The sequence below is a fragment of the Podarcis raffonei genome, chromosome 10, assembly GCF_027172205.1.
Source record: "Podarcis raffonei isolate rPodRaf1 chromosome 10, rPodRaf1.pri, whole genome shotgun sequence".
NCBI classification, from domain to species: domain Eukaryota; kingdom Metazoa; phylum Chordata; class Lepidosauria; order Squamata; family Lacertidae; genus Podarcis; species Podarcis raffonei.
In genome coordinates, this window is record NC_070611.1 from 59,723,155 (window position 1) to 59,746,323 (window position 23,169).

General features: G+C 42.0%; 2 protein-coding genes across 5 annotated transcripts in view; one reads left to right on the forward strand and one right to left on the reverse strand.

Moving 5' to 3' along the window:
* Nucleotides 1–1,580: 1,580 nt before the first annotated feature.
* On the reverse strand, nucleotides 1,581–15,798 carry ATP6V1E1 (ATPase H+ transporting V1 subunit E1). Its single transcript, XM_053406218.1, has 9 exons — nucleotides 15,620–15,798; nucleotides 9,660–9,725; nucleotides 8,817–8,926; nucleotides 8,133–8,199; nucleotides 6,231–6,320; nucleotides 5,550–5,618; nucleotides 4,559–4,653; nucleotides 2,926–3,013; nucleotides 1,581–2,188 (listed from the first exon to the last, which is right to left on the reverse strand). Exons 1-9 carry the CDS (start codon nucleotides 15,650–15,652, stop codon nucleotides 2,126–2,128), a joined length of 681 nt encoding a protein of 226 aa, XP_053262193.1. The 5' UTR covers nucleotides 15,653–15,798; the 3' UTR covers nucleotides 1,581–2,125.
* Nucleotides 15,799–18,948: 3,150 nt separating this feature from the next.
* The window catches only part of BCL2L13 (BCL2 like 13), a 30,759-nt gene continuing 26,538 nt past the window's right edge, over nucleotides 18,949–23,169 (forward strand). Inside the window, exon 1 of one of the 4 annotated variants that reach the window (XM_053406206.1) lies at nucleotides 18,949–19,204. The gene's annotated coding sequence lies outside the window, so the exon portion shown is untranslated. The other 3 variants (XM_053406209.1, XM_053406208.1, XM_053406210.1) reach the window with 3 other exon arrangements.

The window sequence follows — 23,169 nt, forward strand, 5'->3', positions numbered from 1 at the left end:
GCCAACTGCTGTTCAGCTTGAGGTGGGTGGGGGAGATACGAACTTTCCCATTTGCTGTTTGTGCATATAACCCAGAGCTGTGTTTAGACAACACAGATACATACACAAAGGAAATATTTGTGTTTGCCTAACCCTAAAGCATGCTGCACCTTAGTGACTGTTCAGCAATGCAAATGGATGGTCAGGAACCATCTTCCTCACCTACTTTAAATGGAAGACAGAAAGCAAATGAAGTTTCCAGGCCTCTGTCTCTGGCCCATATGACTTTTCCTAGACCACACCTCTCACTGGTCATGGTCTGTGCCCTCCCAAGTTCTCTTGCTGCCTGCAAATTGTCTTTGAGCTTTGATAACGCTGCTTGCCTGGACTGCATGTGGAAATGTCTTTTTGATGGCTGAGATGCAGTCTACTGTGCAAAGGTGAGAACTGCATCCATTGCTCTGCCTACTGTTGCCTCTAGCCTCACCCAGTTCTGCCATGTGATTCTCAGGTGACTACCAAAGGAATGCAGCTCTTGGGCTGACAAAAGCTTCCCGCCCCCTTGTTTACTCATAACCACAAGGTCCAGAGGCAGTATATTTCTGAATACCAATGGCTAGAAACCACAGGAGAGACTGCTTTTGTGCTCAGGTCCTGCTTGCATTTCCCCACAAGCATTTGGCCACTGTGTGAACAGGGTGCTGAATTAGGTAGGTCTGATCAGACAGGGTCTTTTATGTTCTTTAGCACTACTACTATAGTTAATAGCAACCACCATGTCTCTCTTCCACTCAGTTCTTGATAATATGAGACTTCATTTTTTGGTTAGAATGTGTAGCTTTCACCACTGCACAGAAAACCCTAAAAGTGGCAATAGCAAAAAGGGGCCAAGGATTACCCTAGTTGGTGTGTGCAATGGTGCTTTGATTGGCCAGCAAGACCAAGTTTCTACCCCCTTTCCATGGAGAAACTAGCAGAAAAGTAGTACCCATCCAACCTCAAACAAAAGAATCTTACTGTAAACCTGTTCCTTGATGCAAGGAGAAATAAAATTTTAGATAAAGTAGTTTTGCTTCATTAGACTGATATAGCTTTAAAAAAATGTAGAATTTATGGTTTGTTATGCTTGGAACCCCTAAAAAAAGCCAGTTGTAATTACCAACCCTCATGCTACTACCTGCTGACACTCCTGTTCTGCCTTACCTTCTACAACATGACCACATAACTTTTTGCAACCTACCCAGGGAACTCTGTTAAAGGATAGTATTAAAAAATGTTATATGTTAATCTTGGCAGGGTGGTAAAATGGCTGCTTCTGACCTTAAAAAGCAGCTTGTCTCTTAATAAATCAGATTGCTTACAGTTTGCATAGTTTATTTCCCCAATACCAATCTTGAAGCTTCCAACTTTATAGTGAACTAAATTTGAGTCTAAAACTCCCTTCTGATAAATGGTACCATTGATTCTCAGTTCTTTTTTTTTACACTCCCTAACTGAAACTACTTGGAGGGAAGGTGTTGCTGTAAAGCTCAGTAACATGGTTGCTTGATAACCCCATACATACTTATTCCTTTGGGAGCAGAAGCAAAGGAAAAACAACGTTTCACACACCTTTTTATTTTAATGATGTATACGCTGTGCATGTGTACAAGTCAAGTGTGTGTATACATATATATATATATAATTTCTGAAACCACATATACAGAACAAGAATCTGGGGTTGAACAAATTAGCATAAGTTACAGTGGCCCTCAAAAGAAACATATGCCCCCTATTTAACATAATATCAGACAGCTTTTAAATAAGGAAACCATGGATAAACAACACAGGTTGGCGACATGCTTTGAGGGAAGTAGTCAAAGCAGAGATCGACCCCCAAGGAATCTGTCTCAAGGGACCTATACGTCTCAATTTCTGTTTTACATACCACTGTTCTGTGGACAGAGGTCTTCCAGCCTCTCTTCAAGTCAGGCTAAGCATAGCAGGTATGCAAAAAAAGAAGTATAACTTAACCAAAGAACATACACAGGGCAACACAATATAGCACTGAGTATTACATTTTAAGAGGGGTGTTGTTTTATTAGGGATGCTCCAGCATTCCCTTCACTATGGCAGTGGAATAATTTCCACTGTTACTTGAAGAAATTTAGTCCATGAACTTCCTATTGCTGTTGGCACCAAAAAGTGCCGTTCGAATGTCTGGCATCATCTGTTGAAGGAAAAAAAGAGAAGCAGTTACAATGTGTTTGGTAATGGCACAGAAGAACAGGAATGCAACATGCACCAAGCACCTTGTTCGATATTGCAGGCGCAGACATCAGCCCTGAACTGGCAAGATAAAGGGCTGGAGGGACACATCACACAAACTGTGCAAGACTGCACAATACCAATGGAAGCAGTCCCTTCCCCATGATGCATGATCCTCTCCTTCAACAAAATGCTGGTAATGAGGACTGGTACCATCAAAATGAGTCTATGACCTCAGAGCAAGCACCTGTAGCCACACTGGGCTGCACTGGGACTGAAAAGCCGAAAGGAAACATTCTGACCTTCGCTATTGGCCAGGGGGCCACTGGGACACTGTAGTCCCTGCCTTCCAGGTAGAACATGATGGCAAAGATGTGGCATCAATGAATGGCCAGAGAGAAAGAGCAGGGAGCTTGCTTCCCCTCTCACTGCCAGAAATATTCAACTACCAGTTGCCCCAGGACAGCAGAAGTGAAGGGAGGCCCCCATGCATCAGCCAGGAGCTTACAGGCTGCTGAGTTGTGTGGGGCTTGGGACTACTGTAAGATGCCTTGAGAATCATTGGATTGAAAGATGGGATACACATCAAAATAATTAGTGGTGTACAAATCATTTGCCAAGGATATTAAGATTGGAAGGAATTGGGGGTTCAAGGATGGTGGGGCTGGAGAGAAAATGGAAGCTTTTTCTCAGGCTTACTTGCTGGGCGATTAGATCCAGCCGGCTTTCCAGAGTATTGGAAACCTTGATTTTATTGTCATTGTTATAGATTTCAACACCTCCAGCTCTAGAAGACACAAACAAGATAAACAATGTCTAATTGAATGACACAAAACCAACAAAACTACTGTTTTAAGTCATGTGACAGAGGGATGAATCAGTGTCACCTAAACAACCCTTACATTTCACTGCAACTGTAATTTATTCAATCCAACAACATGTGCCCCTACATAGTGTGTCTTCATAGTCTTTTTAAAATGTTAGGATCTTTTTCTGTACATGCTCGGGCAAGAATAGCCACTTCTGGATTTTTGGAACCACTGCGCAAGGCCATTCTGGAGAATGAGAGGATCATAATCTTTAATAAATTGTAGCATCGTCTAAGAGTAAACGCTTGATAGGTTTGACTGTGTGTAATCAGGCAGTTCCAAGTCATCAACAGGGTTGCTTAAAAAACTAATTGCTTTCTGCAAGATCCTCTGCTGACAGCAGTTCATTGCCTTTTCAGGCTATGCATGACACAATACAATTACTGTGTGAAACACACACACAAAATTCATTGCTATTTTTACTTAAAACAGGAAATGAAGCAAAATGTGCACTGCACCCTGGTTACATTTTAGTGGAACACCAGTGGGCCAAATAAAATTGCTTTGGGAGGATGGATGTGGCCCATGAGTCACTAGCTCACTAATTGTGCTTGAGCATGGGTGTCTGTACCAAAGTTAAATCAGAGCATGGTAGACATTTCCCTCACAATTTTCACTTGTAAGGAAAAGTTTTAATGAATATGCATGTTTTACAATGATCTTTGACAGTTGTAGCTAGGGGCATTTGGATATTTGTTTCTAACAAAGCCTAGGTTCCTGATCATCTTACGGAGAAGCAAGATTAAGATATAGTGTACATAAGATCACAGACTAACACATTTACCTGAAAATAAATTCCATAGAGTACAATGGGACTTCCGCATAAACGTGCCCAAGGGGGAGGGGACTATTAAACAATCCCAGCCTTGGAGCTAGAAGTAGTCCTCCCATCCTAATCTGTTGCTGCACTGTGAAGCTTTTGAGTGAACTGGCTCTTCAATTAGTCTGGTGTGATAGAACAAGATGGCATTTTAAAAACACAATAATGAAGAAATATCAAATTCCATCCCTTTTGGAGCTACAACTGGATGATCTGCTGTTTTCTGGGTGTATGTGAAAGGTTTATGATATATTGGATATGTTACTGAGCATGTGACAGTGCTAATTTCCATTATACAGCAGACTCTTGGGTTACATTACCTTCGGGTAGCGTAACTTTGAGTTGTGAACGCGGCAAACCCGGATGTGTATACTTCCGCGTTTCGCTGCGCGTGCATTGCAGAAGCGCTCTATCGCGCCACACACAGAAGCGGCGCCTTATGTTGTGGACTTTTCGGGGTACATAAGGACCCCCCGGAACAAATTAAGTTTGTATCTGGAGGGTCGACTGTATACTGTTAGATGTTAGAAAGTTATTATATTTTTAACCCCTGCTCTCCACATGAAAGTTCTATGTATAACACTCTGCCTCTACCATGTTATGTAGTACCAATAACCCCTTTTCAGTTGTGTATCTTTCTTACATGTCATCAGGGAGAAATGATTCTTGGTCAATATGAATATCAACTTCTTTTTTAGTGGTAGCTTTGTAGACTGGGATGCTCTTCTGGACAGCAGCCTGAAAAAGGATTTATATGGACATATATGTTATATGTTCACAAAGGAAAATAATAATTTGCTCAATTCCATTTACAGTCCCAAAATAATACCACCACTTCATTAGCTTCTCAGGTTGCATAAGAATTCGTGCCCCTCACAGGTCATTGGTTAGGCTTGCCATACTTCAGGAAAATTCCTGCCGTGTCCTGGTTTTCGGGTGTAAAAATGACATCGGGGGAATTTTGCTGAATTGGTAAAATATGAGGGGAAACCTGGATGTATGGCAAGGTGATTGAAAAAGCAGTGGAAACAGCTCCAAAAGATTAAAAGCTCAACAATTTTGATGGGTTTTTGAAAAGAGCTCAACAACTTTGTGGGTGTCATGAATTTTGAAATATGGCAAGCCTATCGCTGGTAGAACACAAGCTCTGATTTGTCCCTTATGGTATTACATTCAGATTTCAATTGAAGAACTCATGTTGTTTCACTGCAAGTCTAGTGAATTGGAACTGAGCTAGATGGACCAAGGTGGTTTCATTCAGCACATGAAAGGCAGCTTTCCATGTGCAATTCAGGCACTTCCTTGAGGGTGTGCTATTCAGTTTGCAGAACAATGCAGATAAATTGCGTACATCTGTTGTTGACAAGGGCCCTGCACAAACTGGATGTGCATGGAGGGAGGGGTGACAGCTCAGTGGCAGAACCAAAGAGGTAGGGAAGGGAAAATAGTTATTTAGACCAGGAAAACTGTATGGGATAACACATCTACCTCATGCCACATCTCTGATCAAATTTGGGTTCTGTCCCCCCCCCCCCGCTACTTTAACTATACATTTATTGTGTGGTTTTACACCAAGGAGCTTATCAGCCACCAGACACTACTTTATGACCATTTAGTAAAAAAACACAACTTACCTTAACCAACTGAAGATCCTGTTTCCGGCATCGGACAGTCATTGAAGGCTCAAGTAACTGATAAAACCCCTTTTAAAAATAGAACAAGAGCTTAATGTGGCTTGCAAAATTTATACAATCCGAGTTGACAAATCCCTTAAGTTTAATGAACACCTTTACAAACCCCAGGACAATTAAAACATATTTAATTTAAATTCACACAATACTGGACTTAATTAGCCTAATGCGGAAGGTTTGCCAAAAAGGAGTACAAAACTTGGGTTGGGTAGGCCTCTCTGGGTAACAGCTTCCAGAGTTGATGGCCCAAAATGTAAAAAGTTCTGCTTTAGCAGTTTAACATTCTGAATGGAGAAATGGAAGTGGTTTTTCTCTGCTGAACTTAATGGATACAAGCACGTTTAGGGAGACAAGTGGCAAAGGTAGAAATTTTAGCGAAGATAAGAACTTGACCATTTCATGTCACATTGGAGTAAGTAGATTACATACTATATACATGCTGGAGTGCTGTCTCAAGCTTAGAGAAACCAGAGGTAGGGAATTTAACTGGGAAACATCCTAAGAAATACAAAGGAGAGTTGATAGTGTGGATTTAAGAGGTCTATATCCACAACTAAAAGGAGACCATAAAGATGCAAGTTATTTTACAGGGAAGTGTCTGTGGGAAGCATGGAATATGTTTACCTGTAGAACTAATCCATCCAACAGACTCTGGTACCTGCCAGTATCCTTTACTACTTTAGCCAGTCTCTGCTTGGCATCATTCAGCAAATCCTACAATGAGAGAAAAATGCGGATAGAAAAGATCACACCATGTCCTTCAGTCAAACACCAAACCTCAGGCAGACTCCCTCTGCCCCAACCCCAGTTCCCAATGCACAGGTTCAGTTAAGGCATTTAATTGTAATTGACGCACCCCTCAGCTTTAAGAACACAAGCAACAAATAGCCTTTCCAGAGACAATCCTTTAAACATAATCTGGGGTGGAAAAATTAAGTCTTACTACCACTGTGAACATTTAACTTGTAACAGGGCCATTTTATATAGTCATTAGTGAAATGACCATTATGATTCATAGAAAGACTAAAGGACTGTGCAACCGTTGGTCCAACACGCATATGCAGAAACCTGACAGAGACCAGGCCACACTGCCATGGGTGGAGGAAAAGTAATTCTGCACAAAAATCTTGTCCCCAAGTATAGTGATTTATTTCCCCCCCTATAAGTGAGCAGCACCCACATATATAGAAGCAAGCAAAAGGGGGCATTTGAGGACACCATGGGGGGTCTAGGTCTGCACCTAACAATACCAGTATTTTGAATAAGGCTCCCTTCCATTGTAATATATCCCAGACTGCAGTCAATTTACTTTATTCTACAGAACCCGTTCTGGGTTCTGTTATTCAGTCATACTACAGTTGAACACTATATTATAGTTTTTCATTTTGGACTGAATTCCTGAAATTTCCTTCCAACCCTGGTCACTTATCTAGTACAAATATAAAGTTATGATATAAAGAGGAAGTTGGAGCGTTTCATGCATCACAAGCATGTGACTGAGCTATTTGAGTTGATTGTGAAAGAATTCATGTTTCTTAGCCTATTTCCTCCAGACCTCTCTACAACAAGTACAGCAAGTGTTAGCACATCCTGCCAGAATCAATTCTTATATCAGAGTCAAATTGCAAAAGGGACAACTTTCTCTCTAAAAAGTGATACAGTATTCTGAATTGTTACGGGAAACAGGAATTAAACAATGAAATTTCTACTGCAGTGAGCTCTGTTTATGGGGTATCATTATACCACTCTCCCCTAACTGTGGAGTGAGCAAAAGGCATTTTGTAGTGACACACACATTGACTGTAGCCCTCCAGCTCATTTTTAATTTAAGCCAATGTATTTCTAACCCGAATAACCAGCAGAAAGAAGGGGAATGTTTTGTAACTATGTTTTATACTGTCATGCCTGTTAAAAGCAGAATTAGGCAAGAAGGCAATGCTGGAAGTGTTCCTTATTAAACATCAAACAAAATCAGAATCCAGCAAAAACAATACTAATGCATCAAGAGAAAATATGGAAACTTTCCCCTGACTTGCTAATTTTCTGTATTCAGGAGGTTGCTCTGTACAGAGGACCATTAACTCACATAAGCCCTCACCTGAAGTAGTGCAACCTTAAGAACAAGAACAGGCTCACCCATTCTACCATTTTAGGAGGAATTCCTCCCCATTAACATGCCACTGAGTACAATTACTTTCTCTTTCCCCACACTGTTGTATTGTGCAAGAGTTAAATGCTAGCTGGGGGGGAGGGGAGCAATGAGCAGGCTGAAAGCAGAGAATAAGCAGGATGCATCCTTTACTTCTTATTTATTCTCCAGTATAGCAGAAAGTAAGATCAGTATTACCTTCCATTTATAGTATATATGGACTTACAACAACATACAAGTTCCAAACCCAAGTATTTTCTACATCAAATAGGCCCCAAGAGTGAAACCTGAAAGTTTTGCTTTTTTTAAAACACCAGTTGTGAGTCAGACAGATGGCAAGAATCTATATTCTTTTATAAAGGGAAGTATATACTTACGGCAATCAGATCATCCCTTGCTTTGAGAACCTTCAGTCTTGCCTGATTCATCAGGTTGGACATCTGACTGCAAGTCAGATGGAAAAACAGAACTGAGTGCCATAAGCTTCAGACAGTCTAACCAGCAGTCATTTATTACACACTCCCCCCCCATCATACCCCTTATTGGATCCAGACAGGCCCAAAGTAAAGCTCTTTGTATACACCCTTTCCCCAACTCTCATAATGTCAGTCCACTTCTGGAATCTCGTTAACCCACCACCAAGACTTACTCAGATGATCACACACAAATCTTTGCTTAAACAGCAATATGCAGCTATTTATTTGAGATCACTTTATATGGAGTGGCATTGTTTCTTACATTAAAGACCTCTACTTACTAAATTTTTATTACAATTTACCAGTGCGCAGGACCATGACTGCAATTCATTTTGATGGGACACAAGTGGATGCAGAAATTAAGGTGGCTGGAACAGAGGTACTTTTCATCAACACATCATACTCTTCCTTCAGGATTTTATTTATTTATTTAAGGAGGGGAGAACTTATTCAGGGTCTCATTGCTTCCCTCAGGAAATGACATGTTGTCTGTGGAATTACCTCTCCTCTAGTTCTGGTTGAACTGCATACCATGTTGGCTACTTGCAACCAAGAATAAGTTAAGGGTCACAGCAGACTACTTACATTTTCTTCTGCTGTTCAATTTGTTTTTCTTTCTTTTCATAGTATTCCATTATTTTCAGTCTCTGTGTCTGAACAAGACGACCTTTCTCAATGTTGAATTCTTCTTCCGCCTGTTAGGAAGAATAAGACTCCATCTGGGATATATGCTGCTTTTTCTACTAAAATAGGGTGTTTTGCAAAACACTGCAAAATCCAATTACCGTATTTTTCCATGCATAAGCCTAGGTCCCCCCCCCCAAAAAACCCATAATGTCCAAAATTTGGGGGTGTCTTTTACATGGATAGATCTCCCCCTATTTTCTTAAATCAGAGTCTGCCAAAATAGGGGGTGTATTATACATGGGGGTATCTTGGAAAAATCTATTGCTCTCATAGCTAATGAATGTCTTCATTGGCAACTGAAACTTAATTTGGTCCCAGCATCCTACACTTCCGTTCCCTTTTAAAACTTTTACTAAATTCTAACTACTAGAGTATGTATACATGAAAACTGATTTCTGTATTCAAGACTACTAAACTAGAGAGGAATGTTAGGCTGCAATCCTATGCACACTTACCTGGGAGGAAGCACCACTGAATTCAGTGGGATTTACATCCAAGTACAGATGCACAGATCATGCTTTTATGTTCACTTTAGACACCAACCATAACCCCTCACCTTCTTTGTTGGTGATACAGTGTTAAAAAGATTTGTGCATCCACACATAGGGCTCATTGAGACATTTCAGGAGGAGGACTGGCAAACATTCAGTTTGCCACAAATGCGCTTTTAGTTATCTAAAGAAGCCAACATCTTTTATGGAAGTTCCACATGCAGGAATGATACAGATACTTTTTGTTTACCTTAGCATCTATTTCTTCTGCCTTCTCGTTGGCTTCCTGTTCAATGAAAGCCATCATGTGCTTGATCTGTAACAGAAAGGAGAGTTATATTTACCATGAAAGCCTGCAGGAACATTTCTGCTTTTCAACACCCAGGATTTCTCACAACCTATGTGTTACAAGTGGTTTTTTTTGCCACCAAGACTGAAAAATGAACTTCCAAATATTCAAGCTCGTTTTTTAAAAAAAATTGTTTTTTTAAAAAAATTGTTTACCAATTCTTAGTTTCAGTTAACAGAACATACCCACAAACGGAATACAGAGCTTAACAGTTGTTTGGGAAAGAAAGAAAAATATCAGCTGATAGTTGTGATCTTAAATGTTCCAGTGTAGGCCGTCAAATGAAGGACTTCATGTTTCAATGAAGGGTGAATACCACATTCAACTGTCCTAACATAGTCAATAAAAGGATACCATGTAGTATAGAAGGTGTGAGTCCTCCCCCCCCCCGATTGATGCCACTTTTTTGAGACTTAATAAAATTAACCACAATACATCCAAACTCTGCTGGCGGCAATGAAATTTCCTTGGTTCTCTAATATACATGTGGTGGTTTTTGCCCACAAATTATTCCCTTTCGGGGGGAAATCTTTCAAATAATCAGATGAGAGGACAGCCACTACAACCCAAACCAAAACTAGCCCTTTAACTTATTTTACTCCTCATATTAAGAATACAATTAATAAAAATATAATCCTTCATTTATTAACTGCATCTAGATTAGTGATAGCAAAGAAATAGACAACTTTAAATGCAAATCTTTTTGAAGCTTGGATTTCATAAGTACATTATGGGACATTGTGCTCATGGACAAATATTCAAACCCTTATGAAGTTAAACACATTCAAAATACAAATGGTGTAGGGACACGGGACAGGTACCCCTGTGCAAATGTTATAAAAGATGATGATGATAAAGCTGTATATGGTTAGGTGTGTTCAATCTCCATTTATCTCAGTGCAACTCTCTGCTGGATGATTTGTGGTTAATGCGTGCAGATCACAAGTGCCTGTCTGGGTCAACCCAATGGCCCCATCTGGTCCAGCATCCTGTTCTCACAGTGGCAAGCCAGATGTTTACTGAAAGCCTGAGAGCCAGTGTAGTGTAGTGGTTAGAGTGCTGGAGGAGAACTTTGGAAATGGGGGTTTAAATACCCACTTGGCCATAAAGCTCATTGGGTGACCTTGGACCAGTCACTGACTTTCATCCTAAATCCTAACTTAACTCACAGGGTTGTTGTGAGGATAAAACTGGGAGAAGGATAATTGTGTGTGCTACCTTGAGCTCCATGGATGAAAGGTTGCACATACCTGTAACAAACAAACCAGAACCAGAGAGCAACAGCACTCTGTCCACTTGCAATTCACAGTAACTGCTATGCACTGCCTGACAGTGGAGGTGGAACATAGCCATGGTAAAGGTAAAGGTAAAGGGACCCCTGACGATTAGGTCCAGTCGCGGACGACTCTGGGGTTGCAGCGCTCATCTCGCTTTATTGGCCGAGGGAGCCGGCGTACAGCTTCCGGGTCATGTGGCCAGCATGACTAAGCTGCTTCTGGCGAACCAGAGCAGCGCACAGAAACGCCCATTTATCTACTTGCACTTTGACGTGCTTTCGAAATGCTAGGTTGGCAGGAGCTGGGACTGAGCAACAGGAGCTCACCCCGTCGCGGGGATTCAAACCGCCAACCTTTTGATCGGCAAGTCCTAGGCTCTGTGGTTTAACCCACAGCCCCACCCGCGTCCCGTAGCTTGCCACACTTAATAGCTTTATCCTCCATGGATCTGTTTATCCTCTTTTAAAGCCATTCAAGCCATCACTGCCTCTTGTGGGACTGAGTTCCATAGTTTACGCACTGGGCAAAGAAGTGCTTTATTTTCTCTTCCCTCAATCTTCTAACATTCAGCTTTATTGGCTGGCCCAGAGCTCTAGTATTATAAAGACTTCATAATATCACTCTACTTCCAGGGGACCAAAGGATTTCTACTTCAAGATGTTAAGCAGTTTTACCAAATGTGTAGGATAATATTCAATTTTCATCCTGGGCGTGCAATGCCAGGCAATAGACCATAGCTCAGTGGCAGAGCATATAATTTGTAAACAGTGTTAGAAACTGAGATATGAAAGCTTGGAGCTAAATGGCACCTTAAACCTAGGTTATGGGTGCAATAATGGAAATTCTAGGCGTGCTTTTTTTATAAGAGTACAAAGCTGAAAATGAATGAGCTGCAGCTAAAATACTGTGTTCATTTTTCTCATGATCTAGTCCTTCCCCTGCCCACTAATATTCATAAGAGAGTCCCTTCTCCAGTCTTCGGAGAGTAGCTGGAAGTGGGGAGGCAGAAAAAGGTCCTCCTTTCCTTCCATACTGCAGTTTTAACCTGAAATCTTTGGCATAGTACTGGACCCAGAGCTCAGAAACTGCTTGTGCTAATGAACTTCCATGTCACAAAATGTGCATAGAACAATGGGAGTTTTGAACACTGTTTGTAAACTTCTGTATGTCTCCAGTGGTGATACAATGACCACTGAGCTATGGCCCTTTTCCTGGCATTGGAGAAGCCCTGGTATCCAACATCTCTGGCTGGAAGATAGGTGATGGGAAAGCTCTCTTCCTGAGATACTGGAGAACTGGTATCTGGGCTCAAACAAAAAATTGACCTGCTCCCAAAGTAAACCTCTTAATAACAGTAAGAAGCATACAGTAGTCACTTATGTGAAGAAAGGCTCACTCAGCTCATGGGTGTTAAAGACTAAGTAAAACTTATGTACTCTGCCTGTCAGCTGTGAGGGGACAATGTTTTACCAGCACTGGCTGGATCTATGCAGAGTTCAGCACAATATTCCACCCCAAACCTAGCTCAGGGCAGTTCTACTAGGAAGGGCACTATTTACAGTCAACAGGACAAGCTCTAAAGGACAGCCAAATCACATGCACTGTATATCAAAAAATTCCATTGTGCAAATGTTCCTTCAGGAAAATGACTATTTTAACTGGGTGTTGCTGCTATTTTCATATATATATAAAACTCCCGAAGATCAATAATATTAATTTTCTGTAGAAGCCCTCAAAGTGGTATTTGGTATTTAAAAAGCCACAATGTTTTTTAAATGTGTATTAGGAATTTTTGGAAGATACTTCAAGTTTACTCATATAGTAGAAAAGAAAAAGATCCCCTTCCAACCAATAGCATTCAGGCCTTGCACTGTATTCCTAATCTTTGTTCCCAACTGAATAGTGAAATGTATCTGTCATGCATTTAGGTTCTTGAACAAACATAAGTTTAATTGTCACTCCTATAGATAAAATACATTAGCAATGATAAGAATATAATTACTAGAAGGTGCTTCAAAGGAACCAATTAGAATTAAATGTTACAAATCCCCAAGTTCCACATGCTCCAAAGGTTCAGTTACTGGGACCAGAACTTCCTATTTTCATCAGTTAATGTGAGTCTTAATAATGGTTTTTTCCAGATCTTTCCCCACACATACACAATGTGAAAATAACCCCGCTGTCCCTTTATAATAAATTTCACACCTGCTTCTCTCTTCTAAATTATTTCAAACATGAAGCTACAAGGCTTACTTCACTCACTTCTAGTTTAACATAGTCTGAAGATGAAACATTCCTCTGCCCTCTTACAAGAGAGTTCCAAAAGATATCCTCTGTTTACAATCAAACCATCATGTTGGGATAAACACGTCTTACTGATAGGCATATAGTCCAGAAGTAAGCAGTATAAGCAGAGAATTTATATGTCTTTGGTCAATGGCTGAGCAGTCACACTTCAAAGCAAGCTTGTCTTTTAAAGAAATTTTTTTATCCCATTTTTAGTGCCCCTTGGTATACAAGTGCAAGTAACAAGTAGCAGTGGCACCATATTATGGCTTGTGAGCACCCAAGGTCTATCATTAATGCCACAAGAACCCTTGGCTACAAATTGGTTCTAGCTGGACTCTCTCAAAGCCCATTTAAAAAATAGCTAAAATACAAATATTTGTCTTTCCTTTATTGTGTCTAATTCAATAGTAAGACACTTTAGCTTCCTGTCTAAATCCATTTATATCCAACTTTTCCACCCAATAGTCATCCTCCCATCAAACTCAGCCAATTTTTACTTTACAAATGATTTTGCAACCCCGCATTGAGCATCTTCTACTAAACAGCAAATCCTCACTCATTTCTAACCTATCCATGAACAAACCATTAATCTTACACTGGTAATAACACTATGTATTGATAGTTGTGAATATGGAAAAAAAGGAAGATAGGAATGGGTACAAACATTTGGGTACAAATGTTTGCTGTTTGTGAACAGCAAACATTTTCCATCTCTCTACTGCTTGAGATATACTTAGTCATTTTTACTGCAAACACTTCGGTTCAAGGACACATACTCAAGGACAAGGTAGGACATGATGCTGCGATAACCATAACCATGGTAATAAAAAGTAGCTTTCCGCACCTTCTCAGTACATCTCAAAAACCTCAAAATGTGTGCAACAGTGTGTTCGTGTTTGGGCACAAAGAACTGGGGAGGGGATAACTTTTCACGTTTATTCATTGAGAACACAACCATGTAATCTTGCATATGAGGTGGTGAACATTTCTAATGTAACAAGCTTTTCTTCTTACCTCATGCCCCCCTCAACAAAAAATACACACATGAATTTCAGCTTCAAGGTTAAATCCCATTGCAGCACAGTCGTAACCATATTTACTTGGAAGTCCCAAATTCAACAGGTATTCTGCCCAACCTCATGCAAATTTACTTGAGAAGAAACCCCAATGAACTAAGTGGGAATTTACTACCAAGTAAATGTACAAAAGGACTTTCCTGCTCTGGTCACTTACTGCCAGGGGTACTGGATTATAAAGTGGATCTCTTCCCCTTTTTATAGCGCATTAACTATTTTCCTGTGCACATAAATAACACGGCAGATATTCAAAAAGGTGTTTAGGAGGATGTTTCATTGAACACAGTGAAGCTTGCTTCTGAAAAAACCTCACAAGGATTGTGTTGAAATTGTCATGCATGTACACTTCTACAGCTTCAGCCTATGCATGTTGATTCAGAAGAAAGTCAAGGTAGACTTTCCCAGTGGGATTTAGGAGTAGAAGGGGTTAACACCGAAACTGAGCATACATAGGACAAAGCCAAACAGTTATTGTTTTATTGATTACCGTTGTATTACCACCTTCTCCTCCAAGAAGCTCAAGGTGGAACACCTGGCTCTCTCCTCCTAATTTTGTCCTTTTGACATCCCCAGGAGGGTAGGTTAGGCCGTGACCAGCTTCATGCCTGAGTGAGGATTTGAACCGGGTCACAGGCCAAGCACACTTAGCGCTACACCACACTGGCTCTCTATTAAACATTTGGGTTTTTTTAAGAAAAAAATAATCAGGTAACCCGTTACCCTTAGAAATCACAGAATTGTAGACTTGGAAGGGACCTCACAGGTCATCGAGTCCAGCCCCCCTGCAATGCAGGAATCTCAACGAGGTCATACATGACAGAGGGCCATCCGACCTCTGCTTAAAAACCTCCAAGGAAAGCGCGTCCAGCCAGTGTTTCACTGCCTAAGATACAGCAGGGCAGTATCCAAAGAACACTTAACCATAAGGAAACAAGATGCAATTATTTGAGAACAGAAACGAATGCAGAAAGCAAAGCAAAACCCAGGTCCCTAACACATTCTCTCAACCCATCCACAGAGCGGCTCTTCAGACTCTCAGGGTGCAAAAGGTATTTCCCTAGGAGTAGGAGCCCCCGCCCCAATCATTTCAACCGCTGAATTCCCTTTTCCACGGCTTAGAGAAAAGGACGCACGTCACATGACAGCCCGGCCCAGGGGGCTCAGGGCCGCGAGGGAAGGGAGAGGCCGCGTGGGGTTGATAAGGAGGGTCTCACAGTACCTGCTTCTTGACGTCGTCATCGCTGAGCGCCATTGTGAGAGCGAGCGGAGGAGAAAGCGGACCCAGACGGACAGGACAATCTAGGCAAGGCAAGGCGTCCGCTCGGGCCGAGCTCCTTGGAAGGCTGTAAGGGAATGGGATCAAATCCGGTTCGGGTCACTCAGCAGCTGACGCAAGTCTCCGCCCACCCTTTCTTCGTCACCGTGTCCCCGCCCCTTACCCTGGCAATGCGCCAATGGGGAGGCAGGGTCCGTCCCGACGCCGCCAAGTGCGCCCGCGCTTGCGTGATGACGTTTCGTATCCCGGCTCTGAAGGCACGGCTATCGCAGCGATAAATAAAAGAATATAGAGTGCCCCTTCTCAGCCTTGGTGTAGAGAACTTCCAGGCTCGCGTTGAGCAAAGAGTTTCCCAAATCGCCACCTAAGGAACCGCCCGGAGAAATTTGTAGAGCAACCCCGACATGTTCCTGCGTTTATGGTTAGGAAGGCCTCCTCGAAATGAAAGGTGTCAGGAAAGGGAGTAGCGCTTTGTCATTCTAACTTTTAGGTTTCATTTCGAGGTGTTTTTTAAAAAAAATATTATTTTAAAATAGTAGTGCCAACGCAAGCTTCATGTTCCATATCTCAATTGAGTTTTCTGCTTGGACTTCTCAAATAGTGCTCTCCTTGGGTTTCTAACTTTCGCGCAAATATTAGAAACTGAGTACTAGTAACCAACTTCATCGTTTATTGCAAGGGTTTTTTTCGGGTGAGTGGGTGAGGATCTGTAGCAGAGTACGGATTGCAGTAAGCCTGCAGTGTAGTTCCATGTTATATACTTAAAACAGCTGTGATATTTATTACTTATTCAGTATATTGTTGTTAATAATAATACTTTGCCTTTTTCCCTGACAGCGACTCAAGGCGGCTTACAGATAAAAATAAGAACAGCTAGGAAAAAATAATCATTAAACAACAAACACCAATAGAAATAAACGCTATAGTTATAAGTTTGGGGTACCAGTGTTTGTGGGTGCAAGTCGCCCATAATTCTTAAATTCAGTAAAGTTTTAATTCCTCATGGTTTGACTAAACTGTGCCAAACAGTTGGTCTAGCCATTAACCCATTAGGAGACAGTTAGCAGAGACAAAAGGCCAGTGGTTCAGGAGGGAAGGGCAGAATTGTAGTGGGCAAAGAGGTAAGTCACTTTTGCAGGGTGGGGTGAGGTGTGGAGTAGAGCAGGAGGAAGTTAATCTGTTTTATGCTGCAGAGAGGGGTCAGACATAATGTCTGGGGTCTCTTGGAATCTGAGGCTGCAGCAATCCATCTAGACTCAGGTTGTTTGCAGCACTGAAGTGACTCTGGGTTGCAAGCCTGAGCAGTGCATATGAATAAACCATGTATCATAAAAAACATCACTGTCTCCACTGTGCCTCATTTCTGGAGGGAACACAAACTCTGGGTAAGTGCTTGGACTCCTGGCATCTTGCACTGCTGTGGAAATTGGGGTGGAGTGTAACAATAAAAAATAAATTAAACTATACAAGTAATTACAATAAAAACATTACAACATCAGCTCTTTAATTAAAAGCAGTCAGTCCTCCCAAAGAAGCCCAGGGCAGCAGTTGAGGGCAGGGATGAGTCTGACAGTGCTTACAAGTAGGGTGGAACTCTGTTCATGGGTCTCTGAATTATTTGCAGTAGACCAGCAAATGTTTCTAATTCCTTAACGTTTCAGCAACAGCAAGAGCTTACTCCTTAATTAGGCTGTTGAAAGAAAACCAGGAGTAGATTTTCAAGTGTAGCAATTCAGATTGCAGTTCTGGTTTGGAAAACATATTCCTAGGTTGAGCATGTAATTTTAACCTTTAAAGCCCTATACAGCCTAGGACCCTCGTACCTACGGGACTGACTCTCCTGGTATGTCCCACGGAGGACCTTACAGTCTGCAAACAAAAACATCTTGGAGGTCCCGGGCCACAGAGAGGTTAGGCTGGCCTCAACCAGAGCCAGGGCTTTTTCGGCTGGGGCTCCGACATGGTGGAACACTCTGTCACAAGAGACTAGGGCTTTGCAGGACCTGACATCTTTCTGCAGGGCCTGCAAGACAGAGCTGTTCCACCACGCCTTTGGCCAAGGCACAGCCTTTGGTAATTTCTTCACAGAACTCTAGCCCAATGGTTGCCATCAATTTGATTTGAAATGGTTTTATAATGAATTGATTTTAGAAAGCTGTATTATTTTACTGTTGTTAGCCGCTCTGAGCCCAGCTTTGGCTGGGGAGGGCGGGATATAAATAAATTGTTGTTGTTGTTGTTGTTGTTATTTGCAAGTTCCATGTCTGCTCCCTGAAACACTATTACAGGCTGGAGGTTAGGCTAGAAATGGGAATAGGGGTTGGGTCAGTCAATGTGTCTTTTTCTTTGTCACAGCAGCTCAAGCTGTAACATGAAACCCGCATAGTGTTGTAAGAGCCTAATCGTATTAAGTCTGCTATCTCCGCCTACACACACTACATTTTAAGACTGAGTGGATGCAGACTTTGTAGCTTTAGCAACAAGATAGCTCTCCCAAACCCTATTGCTCAGCCTCCAGTCAAATGATAACTTATGCAAAATTCAGAAGCTTGCTTGCTGTTTTGTGACGTTTTGAGTGGTCCCGACTCTTTTACTTGTTGAAATAACTAGGTATTATTCTGTTACTGATTAGAAACTAATGCTGAGAGATAAGTAACTTGTGCAAGGCCTCTCTGTAAATTCAAGAATGTGTGGACCTATTATTATTAACTAAAAAGTAATTAATTCAATCTTCGGTTAGCAACAATCAACAGTGTAGGCACAAAGACAAGAAAACAATGAGGCCCAAAGGGAATTAAACACAAAGAAAACAGGCTGGGCCAAATTATGCTAAAGCTTAGGTAAAAGTAAAGGGACCCCTGACCATCTCGCTTTACTGGCCGAGCAAGCCGGCGTACAGCTTTGGGATCATGTGGCCAGCATGACTAAGCCACTTCTGGTCAACCTTCCCTCCGAAGTGGTACCTATTTATTTACTTGCACCTGACTCCAGCAGGTGGACTTGAGGGGTGGGCGGTTTCTATTGAAGTAGATTCTATAAGCATGAAATCAGCTCGTTCCTGCCAGTGGAAATCGTATACTGTATTGAGTTTGCTACCGTTCGCTTTTTGACCGGAAGTCCACGTTGTGTACCGCTCTACCCTTTTTCCTATTTCAAAGGCCTCGGCGACGGCACAGGCGGCCGAGCTGGGAGCGAACGAGCACGCCCAGGCGCCGTTCCGTCGCGATGGCGTCACGACGCCCGCAGCGTCTGAGGCGGGCCTCCGACAGCCGCTGCTCTTTTTTTTTTCTGCCCTCCTCTATCATGGCGGCGATGGAGGCTTTCATTTAAGGGCTGACTGGAAAAGCGTTGCGCGCGCGCGCACACACACGCACGCATATACCTACATTTGCACAAACACGCATATATACATATATAAACCTTCATCCAAGCGCGTGCATGTATATATCCTAACGCGGCCCCGCGGCACGGACATATTCCTCTTGGCTTTGACCCAGCGCTCTTCCCCGCCGTCCTCGTGAGACTCGGGTAAGCAAAACAAAAACACACTCCGGAGGGGCGGGGCGGAGGGGGAAAGAGCCGAGCGCCTCAGTCTCCTCGCGCGCGAGGTCACCGTGTGGGCGGTTGGGCGACCTGCTTTGGGCGCGCGCTCCGGGCGGTTGGCGGCAGCCCCTTATGAGGTGGGTGGGGAGGCGGTCGCTTCTTCCACCCCTTCCCTACCACCGCCTGGCTTCTCCTTTAAAACACACACAAAATATTCACTGTGGTGGTTTCTGCCCACCCCACCCTCGTCCTGTGTAGAGTCTGCTTTATAGGCTCCCCACCGCCCCCTACTTGAGGTTGGTGTTTCCCTCATGGCCTTTGGTCTCCTCAGCCGCGTCCCTTATCCACGGTTCACGTGCGTGAAAGGCGGGACTTTTCCCGGCACTTGCGCCTTCGGGCGGTTTCTCTTTTGAAGGGCAAACTATTTCCCCTTCCTCCCGTCAAGGAAAGGGGGGACCGGCTGAGGTGGGGGGAGTGTTGCGTGTTGTGTTTGTGGTGTGGGTTGTTTCTCCCCATGTTCTTTCCCGTCGCTCTCGAGTTTTTAATAAGGTGGTCAGGGAATGCAGTGCCAGCCCTCTCCCCACCCCCCTCTTTTAAATAGTTATAAAAATGTAGGTTGGCTGTTGGCGGTCAGTAGGAGCGCCCCCCCCCCATGCGTGGCGTGAAATCCTGGTTATCTTCCCTGTGTTTGAAGCGGTTGAAGGACAGGCCCCTCCTCCCGGGGACTGAGCAGGGTCAGCGTTGTTGACAATGGTGTGCCCTGTCAGCTGCCAGATCTCTTCTGCTCCCAGAGAGAGCTGCTGCTGATTGCTGCTGCTGCTGCTGCTGGAGGAGGAGGGGTGTGTGAACGTGCTCGTGCTTGCGTGCACTTGTGCTGCTTTTTCTTCTCGCTAGCATCTCCCTGCTTTACAGCTGCATTTCCTCAACAGTTGGTAAGAATGGCGTTCTTTGCATGGGTGTGATGATGGGAGGGGGGAAGGCAGCACCGGTGCTTGGTGCTCTTTCAAATTTATCCTTACAAGAGAAGGCTGTGCTTAAACCCTGGCCCAATTTAGTGTCTACTGCTATTGTTTGTGAGCTGGCAAACCTTCACATTCAGAAGTACAGTACAGTACCTGCTTAGAACTCCAGAGTTGTCTGCACTTGCTGAAACTTTCTGAAAAGTGATATAATCTTTCATTGGTATGTTTGCTTATATGTACTGTTGTGACACATTTCTTTTGGATGGATATTGTTGATCAACATTTTGCTTTGATTTTTTAAAAAAAACAACCACCACACATACCTAGCTAGGTGTGCTTCTAACATTGCTCATCACTGTAGTTATCTTGAGAGTATTGTTCTCAGAGGTTTGCTCAGTCTTTCTGCTTACTTTGCATTTGTGTGGGAGACTTTGAAAATAGGACTTTTATTCTTTAACATTTTAATTGCTCATATTAAGAAATGTACTTTCACGGCATATGGAAACATTATTAAATTGATGCGGGTTAGATGTATGGAAAGGAGAGTTCAAAGTATGGAAAACATGAAACCTTCGTGGGAGATAATTCAGTTAAATCCATTGAAAGCGTCTCTTGTTTATTGTGGCAGTATAAAGTTAAACTAAAACCACAGCTCAGATAAAGTACTAAGGCTTTTGTTCCACCACCCCACCCCACCCCACTGTTTCAGTCTTTTGAGAAAATGGTGTAACTATGATAGATACACTTCAATTTTCAAAATTCCACAGAACCAGATGTTCATAGATAAATGAGGTAATTCTTGAATGTCAGTTACTGCAATGCTGCCAGTAAACATGGATAGTATTTTACAAACTTCTGCCTATAATTTTTCCCTGATATGTAGTGTGCAGAGGTAAAACTTTAAAATGAAATAAAATTTGGAAGGTGAACTGCACGGGGGGGGGGAGCTAGATATGCAATGCAGATAAGTTGTTTTTGAAATAGGTGTTTTCAATATATACATATCCTTGTGGAAAATTCCCAACAAGCTCAAAGCTCACCTAATCAAACTAACTTTGTAATCTAATGTCAAGTGTGTAAGTCATGTTAAGCCACAACGCTAAATAGCTATCATGTGGTTTAGTTCTGGATTGGAAGACTCAAATGGATGAGAACTGGCCTTCTTTGCACATCAGACTGAACCATAGTTTAACTGCTGTTGTTGAATGTGGAAGAGCAGTATGATAGCACATGCTACTGAAGTAGCAAGAGCTTTGTTCCTTCCCTGCTCCTGCTGCTGCCACACTGACAGAGGAAACAAGGCATGATCTGGCTTGTCATCTAAATCCAGGCTTATGGTTTGTTTCTTTGCACCAGAGAATTGTAGAGTTGGAAGGGACCATGAGGGTCATGTAGTCTAACTCTCTGCAGTGAAGGAATCTTTTGCCCAATGGGGGCTCAAACCCACAACCCTGAGATTAAGAGTCTCGTGCTCTACCAACTTAGCTATCCCAGGCATCCCAGGTATCAAACACACTTTGAGAACACTGCTTTTTCATATTAGGAATGTAGGAAACTGCCTTATACTGAGTCAGGCCATTGAGCCTTCAAGTTTGCTATTGTCTACATTAACTAGCAGAAGCTTTTCCAGATTTCAGACTGGGGTCACTCCCTGCTCCACCTGGAATTGAGGATTGAACCCGGATTGTGAACCATGTCAGTGACAGGTACACAAAAGGGGGCAACTTGTTGCAAACTAAGTTTGCTATTGTGACTTTTTAAAATTATGGTGAATGATTTGGATGATTTATATTCTGCCTAATTGTAAAACAGAATAGACTTCAAAGCTGTGTCTTAGGAAGTCTTGCATAATGCTTCAGGGTCTCTGATAAGCCATATTCTAGACAATAAAAAAGCATTAAAAGTGTAAGTAGCAGTGCTTGAATCCAATTGAATCAAATTATACATCTATAAAATTATATGGTGAAATGTAAACAATCTTAAGAGTATTACAGTTTTGAAGCAATTGCATATTACATATTTATAAATTTTTTTTATTACATTTGTGTTCCACCTTTCTTCCAAGGAGCCTAAGTGGCATACATGGTTCTCTTTTTTTAATCCATACAACAACCCTGTGCAGTAGGTCAGTCTGAGAGACAGACTGGCTGAAGATTAATCAGTAAGCTTCATGGCAGATTTAATTCTTATGAAACAATAAAGTCTTGTGGCTCTTTAAAGACCAACAAACTTGTTTATGGTATAAACTTTTGGGAACTACAGTCCACTTCATCAGATGCATGGAATGCTATCCCAAGTTAGCAAGTACACCCATGTTTATTATACCTGCCAACTTGGAAAAACATTCCATGTATCCAATGGAGTGAACTGTAGCCTATGAAAGCTTATGCCTTCATAAATTTGCTAGTCTTTAAGATGCCACAAGACTCTTAGTTGCTTTTGCTATCACAGACTAACATGGTTACTCCTTTGGGGTTGAAATATTTTTGTGGTAAGTGCAAACATAGCAAAGCCCTTTTTATAAGAGGATTATAACTGTTTATTCATTGTTAACCATTGCTTTTCTGTATAATTGATATGTAATCCATTTGTGGATTAGGATCACTCCAAGCATCTGGAGATACCCATCTGACTGACTCGATTTTTCCAAGCAGCTCAAAGTCAAATGGATAATGAAAGATTTTAGTGTTTGATGTGGTGTGCAAGGAGATGCTGCCCAAAAATTCACTTATATATTGTAAATTTTACTTAGCTTACTTCAATGTCTTGGAATGGATTCCATGGTTGAAATGGGGAGGTAGCAATCTTAATTGCTTTGTCTAAGGTCAGGGCTGAACATATAATGCAAATTCTTCTTAATAGCATAGATACCTGTTGATCTTTTAGCAGAAATCCAAAAGCCACAGTTGAAAAATATCTTCATTTGGATTTAAAATGAAGTGCCACTACTTCATTACATTTTAGTTGATTCAATTTCAGATACTACCC